This window comes from Argentina silus (genome assembly GCF_951799395.1).
Source record: "Argentina silus genome assembly, chromosome: 16".
Classification (NCBI taxonomy): Eukaryota; Metazoa; Chordata; class Actinopteri; order Argentiniformes; family Argentinidae; genus Argentina; species Argentina silus.
Window position 1 is genome coordinate 1,596,337 of NC_139670.1, and position 12,108 is coordinate 1,608,444.

The 12,108-nt window shown below is 50.2% G+C and overlaps 1 protein-coding gene across 1 annotated transcript in view; it reads right to left on the reverse strand.

Annotated features, from left to right (window-relative positions):
* Nucleotides 1–912: 912 nt before the first annotated feature.
* Nucleotides 913–12,108, reverse strand: part of nploc4 (NPL4 homolog, ubiquitin recognition factor) — a 15,126-nt gene continuing 3,930 nt past the window's right edge. The window contains exons 3-17 of the mRNA XM_083687789.1: nt 11,251–11,360; nt 10,801–11,046; nt 10,492–10,540; nt 10,135–10,229; nt 9,850–9,973; nt 9,344–9,523; nt 8,994–9,080; nt 8,265–8,336; nt 7,854–7,980; nt 7,428–7,588; nt 6,532–6,603; nt 5,636–5,728; nt 5,069–5,185; nt 3,990–4,092; nt 913–3,748 (exon numbers count right to left, since the gene is read on the reverse strand). Of these exons, the coding sequence (XP_083543915.1) occupies nt 3,588–3,748; nt 3,990–4,092; nt 5,069–5,185; nt 5,636–5,728; nt 6,532–6,603; nt 7,428–7,588; nt 7,854–7,980; nt 8,265–8,336; nt 8,994–9,080; nt 9,344–9,523; nt 9,850–9,973; nt 10,135–10,229; nt 10,492–10,540; nt 10,801–11,046; nt 11,251–11,360 (1,797 nt within the window). The 3' untranslated portion in view covers nt 913–3,587. The remainder of the gene's footprint in view (nt 3,749–3,989; nt 4,093–5,068; nt 5,186–5,635; nt 5,729–6,531; nt 6,604–7,427; nt 7,589–7,853; nt 7,981–8,264; nt 8,337–8,993; nt 9,081–9,343; nt 9,524–9,849; nt 9,974–10,134; nt 10,230–10,491; nt 10,541–10,800; nt 11,047–11,250; nt 11,361–12,108) is intronic.

The following is a 12,108-nucleotide window of genomic DNA, read 5'->3' on the forward strand; positions in this document are numbered from 1 at the left end:
GGCCCAGGGTGGGAAGTGTTTGATGTGAAAGCTCACCTCTACCTCTCAGCATTCCAAGACTTCATCTGCTATCCATCTGGGTCCCAGTGAGACCGGGTGTCTGTGGACATCAGCCTCACCTACTGACTGACTCCATAAAACGCCCTGGTCCCTCGTAAAGAAAACCATCAAGACGATACTCTGGCAGTAAAGACAGAAGCGTGCGTCACGGTGGGTTGGAATGAAAGCAGGTGCAAGGGACACGGTGTGAAGGTTACAAGTACATCCTTGTTATCGGTGTGGGCAGAATAATATCCTGCTCAGATGTAGCTTTTGAAAGCACTGTGAACCAAGGACACTGGACCCAATGAACATTATGGGTCTTCGAATAACAGTGACGGTGAAGACCAAAGATGTTCTTAAAAAGCAAATGCAAGGTCGAAATAGCTGCTTAATTACCCTTTTAAAAAGGAATAATAATAATAATACTTTTATTTTGTATAGCGCTTTCCTCAGTACTCAAAGACACGACATTCCATGGAGAACAGAAGTCAGTTGAAAACAGTGACAAGACAACCATCACATACGTCCAGGCCTCGACTCGCTTCAGAGTGAAAACCTCCAAAGGAACACAGCTCCTGTCCTCGGTGTTCCAGTCAGGAACACAGAAACAAGAGACGTTTAGAAGAAGCAGAGCACCACCTAAAGTAAAAAAGGGGTGTTTGTGGTGATGGTGTGCTGCTACTGTTGAGCATTTAGAGGACAAATGCATTTTGCAGACGTTCAAATCGATCATAGGATATAAAACACAGACTGCTGAGAGCAAAACCATCTTACACGTGCAATTCAGAAAAACAAACAAGACATGTAGTTAGACAACATCTGTATTTTGTTTTCATGGCAGGTCAACAAAACAGACACCATTGATAGGAATTTATTTTTTATTGATTTACTGATATTTCTGTAATTGAAAATTCAAATCCAGGTCTACAGCATAGAACTTGAGCTCAGAGTGGGAAGTAGGACATAACGCTCTGCCACCCCTGTGTCATGACCCCATCTCAAGAACTCACACGGGGGTGGGGGGGGGGGGGGGGCAGGGGGGATAGAAACGGGCAAAACAACCTTTTCAACCATTCTCAAATTAATCTACAACTAAAAATATATACTCACTTCTTCAATGGAATTATTACTCTCAAACTCTTACAAAAAAAAGCACACGTCTCATAAATAGCATAATTTGCAACCAATGTGACCGCCCCGTCCTCTCAACTGAAAAAAAGAGTTTCTTCCCCCAATAGCAGCCCCCAAAATGGAGGGAAACTTCAAGTGTCTGGCCCATTCGCTTGGGCGTTTTGCTACATCTGCGAGCAAACCACCTCTTCAGGATATACTTGACGAAGGCTGGGAAACAGTTGAGGTATCTGTTGGACAACGTCTGACAGGGTGTAACTGTCAAATCAAACCAGCTTAACTCATTTAGTGCCGAGGGTGAATAAAGTCGCCCGAATTGTCAACATTCTAGAGTGCCAAGGGTGACTTTATTCACCCAAAACGCATACATTATGATGCTTCATTTTGTAGCCAATCAGAGTGTTGTTGCTAGGTAAACACCACATAGAACACTTGGCACTCTGGGTGGCAAGTGTTCCGGAATTCTTTGGCAGTTGGTGAGTTAATTCAAAATGCCATCATAACTACCGGTGTCGAGGTTTGAGGACTTTTATTTCAAGCATATGCCATATCAGTTCAGTCAGCCGTCCATGTGAAGGGCCCCACAACCCCCCAGTGCTGACAAAGAGGTACCCCAGAATAAGTGCTTGTCTATGAGCCAACTCAGTCATACCATACTGTCCTTGAATTACCTGTTTTGGAGACGTTAGTACAGAAAGAAACGGGACGTGAGGAAACCTTTGTGGCAGATGTGTGCAGTGGTGTCTGTGTTTGTCACCAGAGTACTCCCATTGGAATGGGCTCAGCTTACAGCTTTCGTGTAGTGGGAAATATTGGTGGTCTATAACCAGAAAACGCATCCAGAGGTCTTTAAACCTGCCCCCTCTCTTCCCCCCTCTGCGTCCCTCGCTCCCCCTCTCCCAGGTGCACAGCACATTGGACTTATGAAACGCACACACCATCAAGGTATCTTTATCTCCCCCAATATTGACCTGTGACCTCTGGCATTCCGGGAGCTAAAGTCTTTGAAGGCAACATGGCAGTAATCCATAGAGGCCCGTCTGAGGAAACCCGTTCCCTGTGCTCTGGCCCACCTGACTAGATGCAGGGATGGAGGGGAGAATGAAAGCCAGTAAAGAGGGACGGATAGAGAGAGAGAGAGAGAGAGGGAGAGAGAGAGAGAGAGAGAGAGAGAGAGATAGGCAGACATCGCTAATCAAGCCCAGTAAGCATTGCAAAGTTAACAGTGCCATTTCAACATGGTTTGGTGGGTGGACAGCATCTGAACCTCGACTGGAGAACAACATTAGCAAAGCTAACGGAATACCAAAGTATGTCAGTTGGAATTCAAATTCTGGTCCACCAGGACCAAGGCCATGGTTTCATTAATAACAGGCTCATCCAAACCACACCTTGAGGCAGGGCATCAATCCAACAGGTAATAAATAGCCCTAGAGGGAGCCTGGGTAGCTGAGAACTCATCACTCCTGCAGAGAAAAGCCTAAATATAGAGTTAGAGGAGTTAGGGGAGCACCTGGGCATGAAGTACGTTCATCTAGGAGGGTCAGATCTGGGAGGAACATGTGATCGGTCTGGATCGAAAAACCCACTCGTTCCTAATGACACACTCTTACCAAAGTTCTCTTCAAATCATAACGTCTGTGGAATTTAACTGTAAAGGTCGAACTCTACAAAAAAAATGGCATCTGACTGAGCAAAACAGGACCAAATTGAGATTCAATTAAAAAAAAAAAAAAGTCCCAAATGCGACAATCAGAGAGAAAAAAAAGAAGCTTCACCTGCAAATTAAATAACAGCATCATTCCTCAAAAATGTCTATATTTACACATCAACAGATTTCCAGAAAAAGTCGTGAGAGAGAGAGAGAGAGAGAGAGAGAGAGAGAGAGAGGGGGGGGGGGGGGCATTGGTGTGAGAAGGAACGTCCAAATTCTAGAGTCTTTCTTTGCTGTTGTCCTGATTCACAGCGACGTTTATTAGGGAACTGAAGGGGTTAAACTCAGGGGCCAGGAGAGAGTAGAAGGAGCCTCGCCAAAGTGCTTTATCTAAACGTGTCCTTGGCCGGCTCGGACAGAGAGAGAGAGAGAGAGAGAGAGAGAGAGAGAGGGGGGTGAGCACACAGTCATCAGTTTTACATCGTTGGGTTTTGATGTAAACAAGTGCATGGTCGCTTTGATACTCCTCCCCGAAGCAGTCTGTGAGATGGGAGGGACGGGGGTGGGGGGGGGGCGCGTTGGGAGGTGGCAAAGAGGAGGATACAGACACCCGATCTCGCAGCTCATCCTGGTGCAATGATGTCACTGGGCGCACGCAACAGGTACGGCCGGGCAGGACTGGACTGAATGGGGGGGGGGGTTAAGAAGATAGGCAGCGGGGCAGAGAGGTGTGTGTAGGGGCCGGGGGGGCCGGAGGGCTTTAACCCCGAGGCAGGCTGCACATCTCACAGAGCTCCGTGCCGGGCTGGTTCATGAAGGTGCAGTGGAGGCAGGACCACATGGCTGAGGAGGAGGCCGCCACCGAGGGTCCACCCATCGCCCCGTACTCCTGGGGGCCTGACGGCTGGCCGCCCACCGTGCCTGGGGGGGGGGGGGAGGGAAGAGGGGAGAGAGGGGGGGGGGGGGGAGAGAGTGATGACACTAACCAAGGAATCCCTTGCTACATCAATACCGCATATAAAAACACCAGAGAACTTCAAATCGTATATTTATCATAAACAAATGTGTGTTTTAATTTAACACCATCTAATCAAATAAAGTCTCGCCTAAGCAAAGTCCCAGAAGGCAGAAAACAGGCCTGAAGGACACGGAGGTGACTTACTGCACAGCTGCTCGATGGTGGCCCACTGCTCAGACTTCTTCCAGGTCTGAGCCAGCTCCTCGTTGGAGGTCTTCACCGCGTCCAGCAGGAGCCCGATGCTGTCCTGAGGGGCGGACAGAGGAGAGCGGTGAGCGAACACACTGCCGCCCAAACGCAGACCGAAACGTCTGTTTGACCAACGCGTCAAACTTGGCCTTCATTCAGTCAATAGAAGGACCGTTGAAAAAACGGACAGCGCATCGCCATTGTTGGCTTTACTTCACCTCAATCATCACTCTCTTCTCCCCCCCCCCCCCCCCCCCCCCCAGTGCCTGCACACCACACGTTTCTGATTCGGAGCTACGCCTCGCAACTGTGTGATTCGCTGAAATCAAATAATAACAAATATGTGACTCATTACTACAACTAAATCCACTCCCACTAAGGCCAGGTTTGAGTGGTTGTTATTCCAGGCTTACATGCGCTGTTCGCCCCAGCCTGGGGAGGAGGTGTGATGTGGGCCACATTAAGCCTCCACCAGCCAGCTCCCTGTGGGGCTCACATCCCTATGTGGTGACATCATAGGGGGGGGGGGGCTTATGGTCAGAGGGGCGACAGGCAGGGGGCCTCTAACCCCCCCCCGCCCCCCCTCCCCCATGTTGTTTGTGTTCATTACACAACCCATCAGGGCAAATAACGTAACGTGAAAGGGTTTGGCTTTCTGGTCGTTGCCAAGATAACAGAAATCAAAAACAGGGAAACATTTGGGTGTGTTTTTCTGAGGTAAGGATGGAGGTCTGTGGAGCTGGCGGAGGGACGAGAGCGAGAGAGATGGTAATGAGGACAGGGGGAGCGTGAGGAGCACAGACACCTGGCCGTGACTCTAACCGCTCCCAGACTGGTGGAAACATCTGGCAACCATCTTTTTGCAGCGTGACAACACAAAACAATGTGCTAACATGTGTATGTAGTTTCAAGTGTGTGTGTGTGTGTGTGTGCACGTGCATGAGTGAGGGATACAGAGAGTGTGTGCATGTGAGCGTGAGAGGGATACAGAGTGTGTGTGTGTGTGTGTGTGTGTGTGTCTTCAGGGAACTTACTCTCAGGGGCATGACCTCGTTGGTGACCAGGAACAGCAGCAGGTGGAAGTCAGACACCATGTCCAGGAACACCGCGGAGGTGCACTGGGAGAGGTACGTGGCTAAACTGTGGAAATCCTACACACACGGACAACACACACACACACACACACACACACACACGGACACACACGGATGGACGGAAACACACACAGATGGACGGACACACACACAGAAAATATGATCAAGACAGGCTGATAACTTCCTTCCTATTACCCCCCCCCCCAGGGACCCATCCATCCGCTCAGCCAGCCACCTGTGACTGATCAGTCAGGATGAAGCCCTGCGGGGATGTGGCTGCTGAGCCCAGTGTCAGAGAGAGAGACGGCACGATGAGTGAAGCCTGGAGCTCCGAGAACAAAAACAGCTAGCTCATTCTCTGGCGTCGGAAGGAAACAGCCACATAAATCAGAAACATTTGATGAATTACAGAACCAGGGCGGCCTGTTCGGGGGGGGGGGGGGGGGGCAATGGTACACAACGTTCAGATAGGAATACATGTGTGTGTGTGTGTGTGTGACAGGGTACCTGCGTCTCTCCCAGGATGTCCCGGTTCTCGATGGGGAATCGTTGTGTGGAGGAGAAGGTGTACTGGGGGTCCTTGGGGAACGTGGTGGTGATCTAGAGGGGGATGAAGAAGGAGGAGAAGAAAGAGAAGAAAGGAGAAGAGTCAAGAGTTAGGAAGGAGCTAGAACCTCATTTTGCTTGTTTTTATATCTATAAACTACCTAGTAGATACAATATATTTGTAATAACTGTTAAAATGAATAAAACTAAGTCCTTAGGTCCTCCGATGGGGATAACAAACGAAGAGGGAGCTGGAACCTCTTGGAGCTTGGCTCACTGTGACATCACAGGGGACGGAGCCAAGGAAACTGATGTCAACGGAACACAGAGGGAACTACTTCTGATGGAACAAGTGTTCCGAGAGGTCTGCCAGCAGGCCTGTTCCCCACCTCCTTCTCTTTGTTCATGTTGATTCTTCATCACCATCACCATCGTGATGGCTGGCCCATTGGACAGCACTTCTAGGTGTAGTTGGTAGAGTCATGGTGCTTTGGCAGTCGGTTCCCATCCCAGGGGGAATGTTAATTGTGGAAAGGGAACTCCAAACCCATGACCTAATCAGGCAAAGCTCCAGTCTGGCCATCTTTCCTCTCATAATAACTTCAGCAGTGAAAGAATGCTCTCAAAAACAAGCGTGTAAACACTTGTTGTGTTGGAAAGTGTGCTGAGGTTGACAATGATTTTGATTGAGAGAGAGAGGCTCAATTCCTCTGTCTGCCCCCGAGGCCCAGAACATCCATCTATTTCATCAGACAATAACAGACTTCTCCTCCTTTTAACATGCAACACACACACACACACACGCACACACACACACACACACACACACACACACACACACTTCAGATCATACTCACATCGATGATGAGGTACTCCACAGGCAGGGGTCGGGCTAGATATGTGATGTCATTGCCAAATTTATCTTTGTCCTGTTGAGAGGAAGGGAACAAAATCAATGTGGTTGAGAGAACATGTGAGTCATCATGTTCAATAGGCAGAACTGACTGCAGCAGTCCTCAATCTCTCTCTCCCTCTTTTTTAATTTCTCTCTCTCTCCTTCCTTCCCCCCCCCCTCTCCCTTTCCCTCTGCAGTGCAGTAATACGAGGCTTGTCAGCTGTGATGGAGGAGGTTGTTGATGCCCTGGGCGTAGGGGAGTGAAGGAAGGCTGCATTCATTCTGTCATCCTCTCCTTCCCGGACAGATATCCCCCCCTGAAGCAAACACACACTGCTACACCGCGTCAGTCTCTTGTGAGGTAAACACATCAGACTCCTCAGCACAAGCTCCAGGTCCACAGGGACAGACCGTTGGGCAGGTCTGGACAGGCTCCATGTACTGATACTATTTGCATAGCTGCTGAAACTCTGACATCCAACTGATTAATCCACTAGATTAAAAATGCAATTCTCTACTCGTTCCAGACAGCACATTCAGAACACAGAAATACATTTGGACAAATACATTGAATGCTCGTGAGAGGATAAAGGGAGTGTCCTGTGAGTTTGGTGTGTGTGGGTGTGAGTTTGGTGTGTGTGGGTGTGAGTTTGGTGTGTGTGTGATTTTGGTGTGTGTATGTGTGAGTGTGTGTGGGGCTTCAGTTACACACGACGGGGCAGACAGGACTGTTACAGACACTAAGGAGCTGTTCCACGTAGTGAGTCAGGGTATTGGAGTGTAGGAGTGCAGCGGAGGCGCCGCCCCCCCCCCCCCCACGGTTCCTTATAGAAGACCCCCCCCCGGTGTGTACGGTACCTTGTAGAAGACGTCCGGTACGTACTGCTCCGTGCTGGACTCCTTAGCGTAGCCCAGCTCCGGGGCATCTCTGCAGGGCAGCAGGCACTCATCCCGTACCAGGGCCATGCACTGGTTAGACACCTGGTAACCCTCAAAGTGAACCTGGTTGTCTGGACCACCTGGAAGGACGAGACGCATAGAGAGAGAGAGAGAGAGAGAGACAGAGGGGGGGGGGGGGGGGAGAGGGAGAGAGATGAGGAGACTGAAATAGAGAAACACTTTACATATGACAATACAAGGTGCCGTGTCGGGTTATCAGGACCCTGAGGGCCGTACACACACGCACGCACACACACGCACACACACACACACACACACCCACGTGCAGTAATGCAAAACAAGGGAAATCCTTCTCCAGTGAGCCCCAGACGGTCAGAACCTTACCCGTGGCCACCACTGAGAAGAACTTGGACCCAAAATGGCCGTCGGGGGAGAGTCTGCAGGGGTTGGACTCCTGGTTCTGGAAGTGGCCAGCCGTGATGCACTCCTCCGCACTCAGGAAGTACGAGTCCTAAACAGGAAGTGGAGAACGTTAGGAAACACAGAGTGAGTCAGTGGTTCAGCGTATGAAGCTGTGTGATGATTGGTTACTCCACCAAACTGTGATCAAGAAGCGGGCGTCTCAAAGTGTGACTCCGGCCTCTCTATAGTCTCAGTGTGGTCCCATTTGTGTGTGTGCCTCGTTCCTGGTGTTTAGTTTACTGTGTGTGTGCCTTGTTCCTGGTGTTTAGTTTACTGTGTGTGTGCCTTGTTCCTGGTGTTTAGTTTACTGTGTGTGTGCGTGCGTGCGTTCACCTTATTCCTGGTGTAGCGGACAGTGCCTATCCTGGTGTCCTCAGACAGCAGGTCAGTGAAGATCCACCCCACCTACAGAGCACACAGAGGGAACAGTCAGTCACTCACTCACTCACTCACTCAGTCAGTCACTCACAAAGCCAGCCAGCCAGAGGAGCAGCTGTCTAACGCAGACTCCTGGGCTGGAGCCCAGATGTTCCTATAGCGTCCAGAACTGAGATGGACAAGGCGGACAAGGGTCCTGCCAGTTCAATACCCAGAGTAAGCTGTGATGTCTCCTTCAGAGGAGACACAGTCGGGTGGAGGCTGGACACACTCTGGCAGGGTACAGACGTAGTTTTAATGAGTCCTTTGAGAGTGAAGAGGTCACAGGGCAGGTTTACATTCACATCGAGGAAAGATAACTCCTGGTCCTCTGTGGCTCAGTGGGTAGAGCATGGCGCTAACAACGCTTAGGTTGTGGGTTTGACTCCCGCTGGGACCATATATACTGAAATGTCTGCACTCACCGCAAAGTCCCTTTGGATAAAAGCATTAGCTAAATGGCATATATTATTATATTATTATATATATTATAACTCATGTACAGATAGGGGCACTGTCCCAGACTCGATTAAGACAATGGGAAATCTCCATTGAAGATGCTTTATTTAGTCTAGGAAATTAGGATTAGTGTTAATCTGTGTCCAGGAAGCCAGCCAGGAGTGGAAGGAGGCGATGCGGTCCCACCTTGCGTAGGCCCAGCTTGGCTGCGATCTCCTCCACAGCGGCAGCTTTGGGGTCCTCCACCAGCTCCAGGCTGTTCTGGGTGGCGATCTGGAGGAGGTCAGAGGTCAGGAGGTCAGAGCAGTTAAAAACATACTTCAAGAACAGAACAGAGTGAACAAGAAAATATGCCTTCATAAGCGCAAGATAAGAATACAATTGGTATTCATTCACCGGTCTGTTATTTAAAAATGTGCCATCAGTAACCCACTCAACCACCTTGAAAAAGTGCATACTGGCCTCCGGTGGCTAAGCGACCTTACTGCACCCTCACAGCGAGGCATCTTGACGTGTCTCCCCAGGGGAAGCCTCACCTGCGGGGGCTCGTAGATGGCGGCCACCTCTGCGCGGATGCCCAGGGGGATGTCCTTGTGCTCGGTGTACCTGCCATACAGGTAGCCCATCCTCTGGCTGCCCGTCTTCCTCCAGAAGTCCAGGAAGCGGTCGGCGATGGTGTGGTTCTCAAACATGATGTTGTCCACGTGTCTGTATTTCTGTGGCAGCAAAAGGGAGGGGGTGGGGGGTGGGGGGGTGGGGGGGGCGGTGGAGAATCAGCATCTACACTATGAATGTGATATGGTTAGCCTGATAGGTGATACAAGAGACATTTCCTCATGGAGATGAAGTAGAGATAGAGGGAGAGATAGAAGGAGAGAGAGAGGTAGGAGTAGAGGTAGAGCATGAGCAGAGATTTCTGGGTGTAAAGGTTAAAGGTTCTGGGTGTAAAGGTTCTAGGTGTAAAGGTTAAAGGTTCTGGGTGTAAAGGTTAAAGGTTCTAGGTGTAAAGGTTAAAGGTTCTGGGTGTAAAGGGTAAAGGTACTTGTCTGTTGAGGGTGATGGCGCTGGGCTGGCATTTGGTGCAGATGCCCTCTGGCCAGGGAGGGTGGCCCTCGCAGCCCGACTTGATCTTACAGCTGATGTTCTCCAGGGCCACAAACTTCCCTCTGAGCAAGGACAAAGACGTTCAGGGAGAGCACATAAACGTCACCTACGGCTGTCTCTCTCAGCACACACACACACCACACACACACACACACACACACACACACACACACACACACACCACACACCACACACACACACACACACGTCCGGTGCCACTCACTTGTCAGCGCCGCCCATCTGCTTGCGGATGTAGGCGTGGAATGACATGTGCTTGACGGGGGGGTCTAGATGGTTCAGGTAGTCTTCGTCAAAAGGCTGCAGACAGATGACAAACAATTAACCGCACAGTCAACAGCCGACCGCGGTCAACAGTCGACCGCACGGTCAACAGCCGACCGCACAGTCAACAGCCGACCGCACAGTCAACAGCCGACCGCACAGTCAACAGTCGACCGCACGGTCAACAGCCGACCGCACGGTCAACAGCCGACCGCGGAACCAGACCCTGCAGACACCACCATCAGAGCGATGGTTACATTAACCAAGGCCACAGAAACAGAGCAGCACAGACTCTTACCTCTAAAGGGACGCAGTGCACACACTTGCCCATCGAACCATGTCGACACCTGGGACAGGGGACAAACTCCATCAATTCACTGGTCTGAACGACATACGCTTCACAACAACAACAACAACAACAACAACCAATCAGAGTGCTGTTGCTAGGTAAACACCACAGAACACTTGGAACTCTAGGTGGGGAGTGTTCCGGAATCCTTTGGCAGTTGGTGAGTTAAATCCATATGGGGGAGCGGACAAGACAAATGCACGCTTTAGGAAAAGTGTGGAGGAATTGGGAGGCAGAATGAAAGACGCTCCATCTTACAGCTGTGGGTCTTTGTTCCTGTAGATCTTGCCATCCTGCTTGGCCAGGTACTGGTCGATCTCGTCCTCCGGGATCTGGGGCGTCGAGTGGGAGCGTGACATGGACGATGAGGAGGACGAGGAGGAGGAAGAGGAGGAGAAAGACGTGGAGGGTAGTGCTGACGAGGAGTGAGGCGTGGCGACGTCCATGACCTCGCCCGATGGCCCCGGGGAGCCCGAGGGATACAGGTAGAGCATGTCTCCATGCCTGGAGAGAGGGAAGGAGGGAGAGAGAGAAAGAGAGAAAGAAAGAGAGAGAGAGAGAGAGAGAGGGGAAGAGAGAATGTACAGCATAAGGAAATGAACATGCATACAGGCAATGTGGGGAGAGGATATATGAATAACAAGTACACGTCATCATCCGTGTGTGTGTGGTGAAACTACAGAGCCAAGCCAGTGTTTCCACACTCACTTGATCTTCAGCAGGCTGAGGGTCTTGCTCTGGGACTGGATCTCTCCCGTCTTGTTGCGATTCTGGTAGATGGAGAAGCCGTTGGTGTTAAAGCCAAACTCTTTGCCCACCTGAGAGAGAGAGAGAGAGAGAAAGAGAGACAGAGAGAGAGAGAGAGAGAAACACTGTTTAGAGGGTTGAGTAGGCAGGCTTATATACAGTGCATTCGGAAAGTATTCAGACCCCTTTTTCCCACATTTTGTTATGTTACAGCCTTATTCTAAAATGGATCAAATATTTTTTTCCCCCTCATCAATCTACACACAATATGTGTATACCAATGACAAAGCCAAAACAGGTTTAGAAATGTTTGCTAATTTATTAAAAATAAAAAACTGATATCACATTTATATAAGTATTCAGACCCTTTACTCAGTGCTTTGTTGAAGCACCTTTGGCAGTGATTACAGCCTCAAGTCTTCTTGGGTATGACGCTACAAGCTTGGCACACCTGTATTTGGGGAGTTCCTCCCATTCTTCTCTGCAGATCCTCTCAAGCTCTGTCAGGTTGGATGGGGAGCGTCGGTGCACAGCTATTTTCAGGTCTCTCCAGAGATGTTCGATCGGGCTCAAGTCCGGGCTCTGGCTGGGCCACTCATGGACATTCACAGACTTGTCCCGAAGCCACTCCTGCATTGTCTTGGCTGTGTGCTTAGGGTCGTTGTCCTGTTGGAAGGTGAACCTTCGCCCCAGTCTGAGGTCCTGAGCGCGCTGGAGCAGGTTTTTAAATCAAGGATCTCTCTGTACTTTGCTTTCATCTTTCCCTCGATCCTGACAAGTCTCCCAGTCCCTGCCGCTGAAAAACATCCCCACAGCATG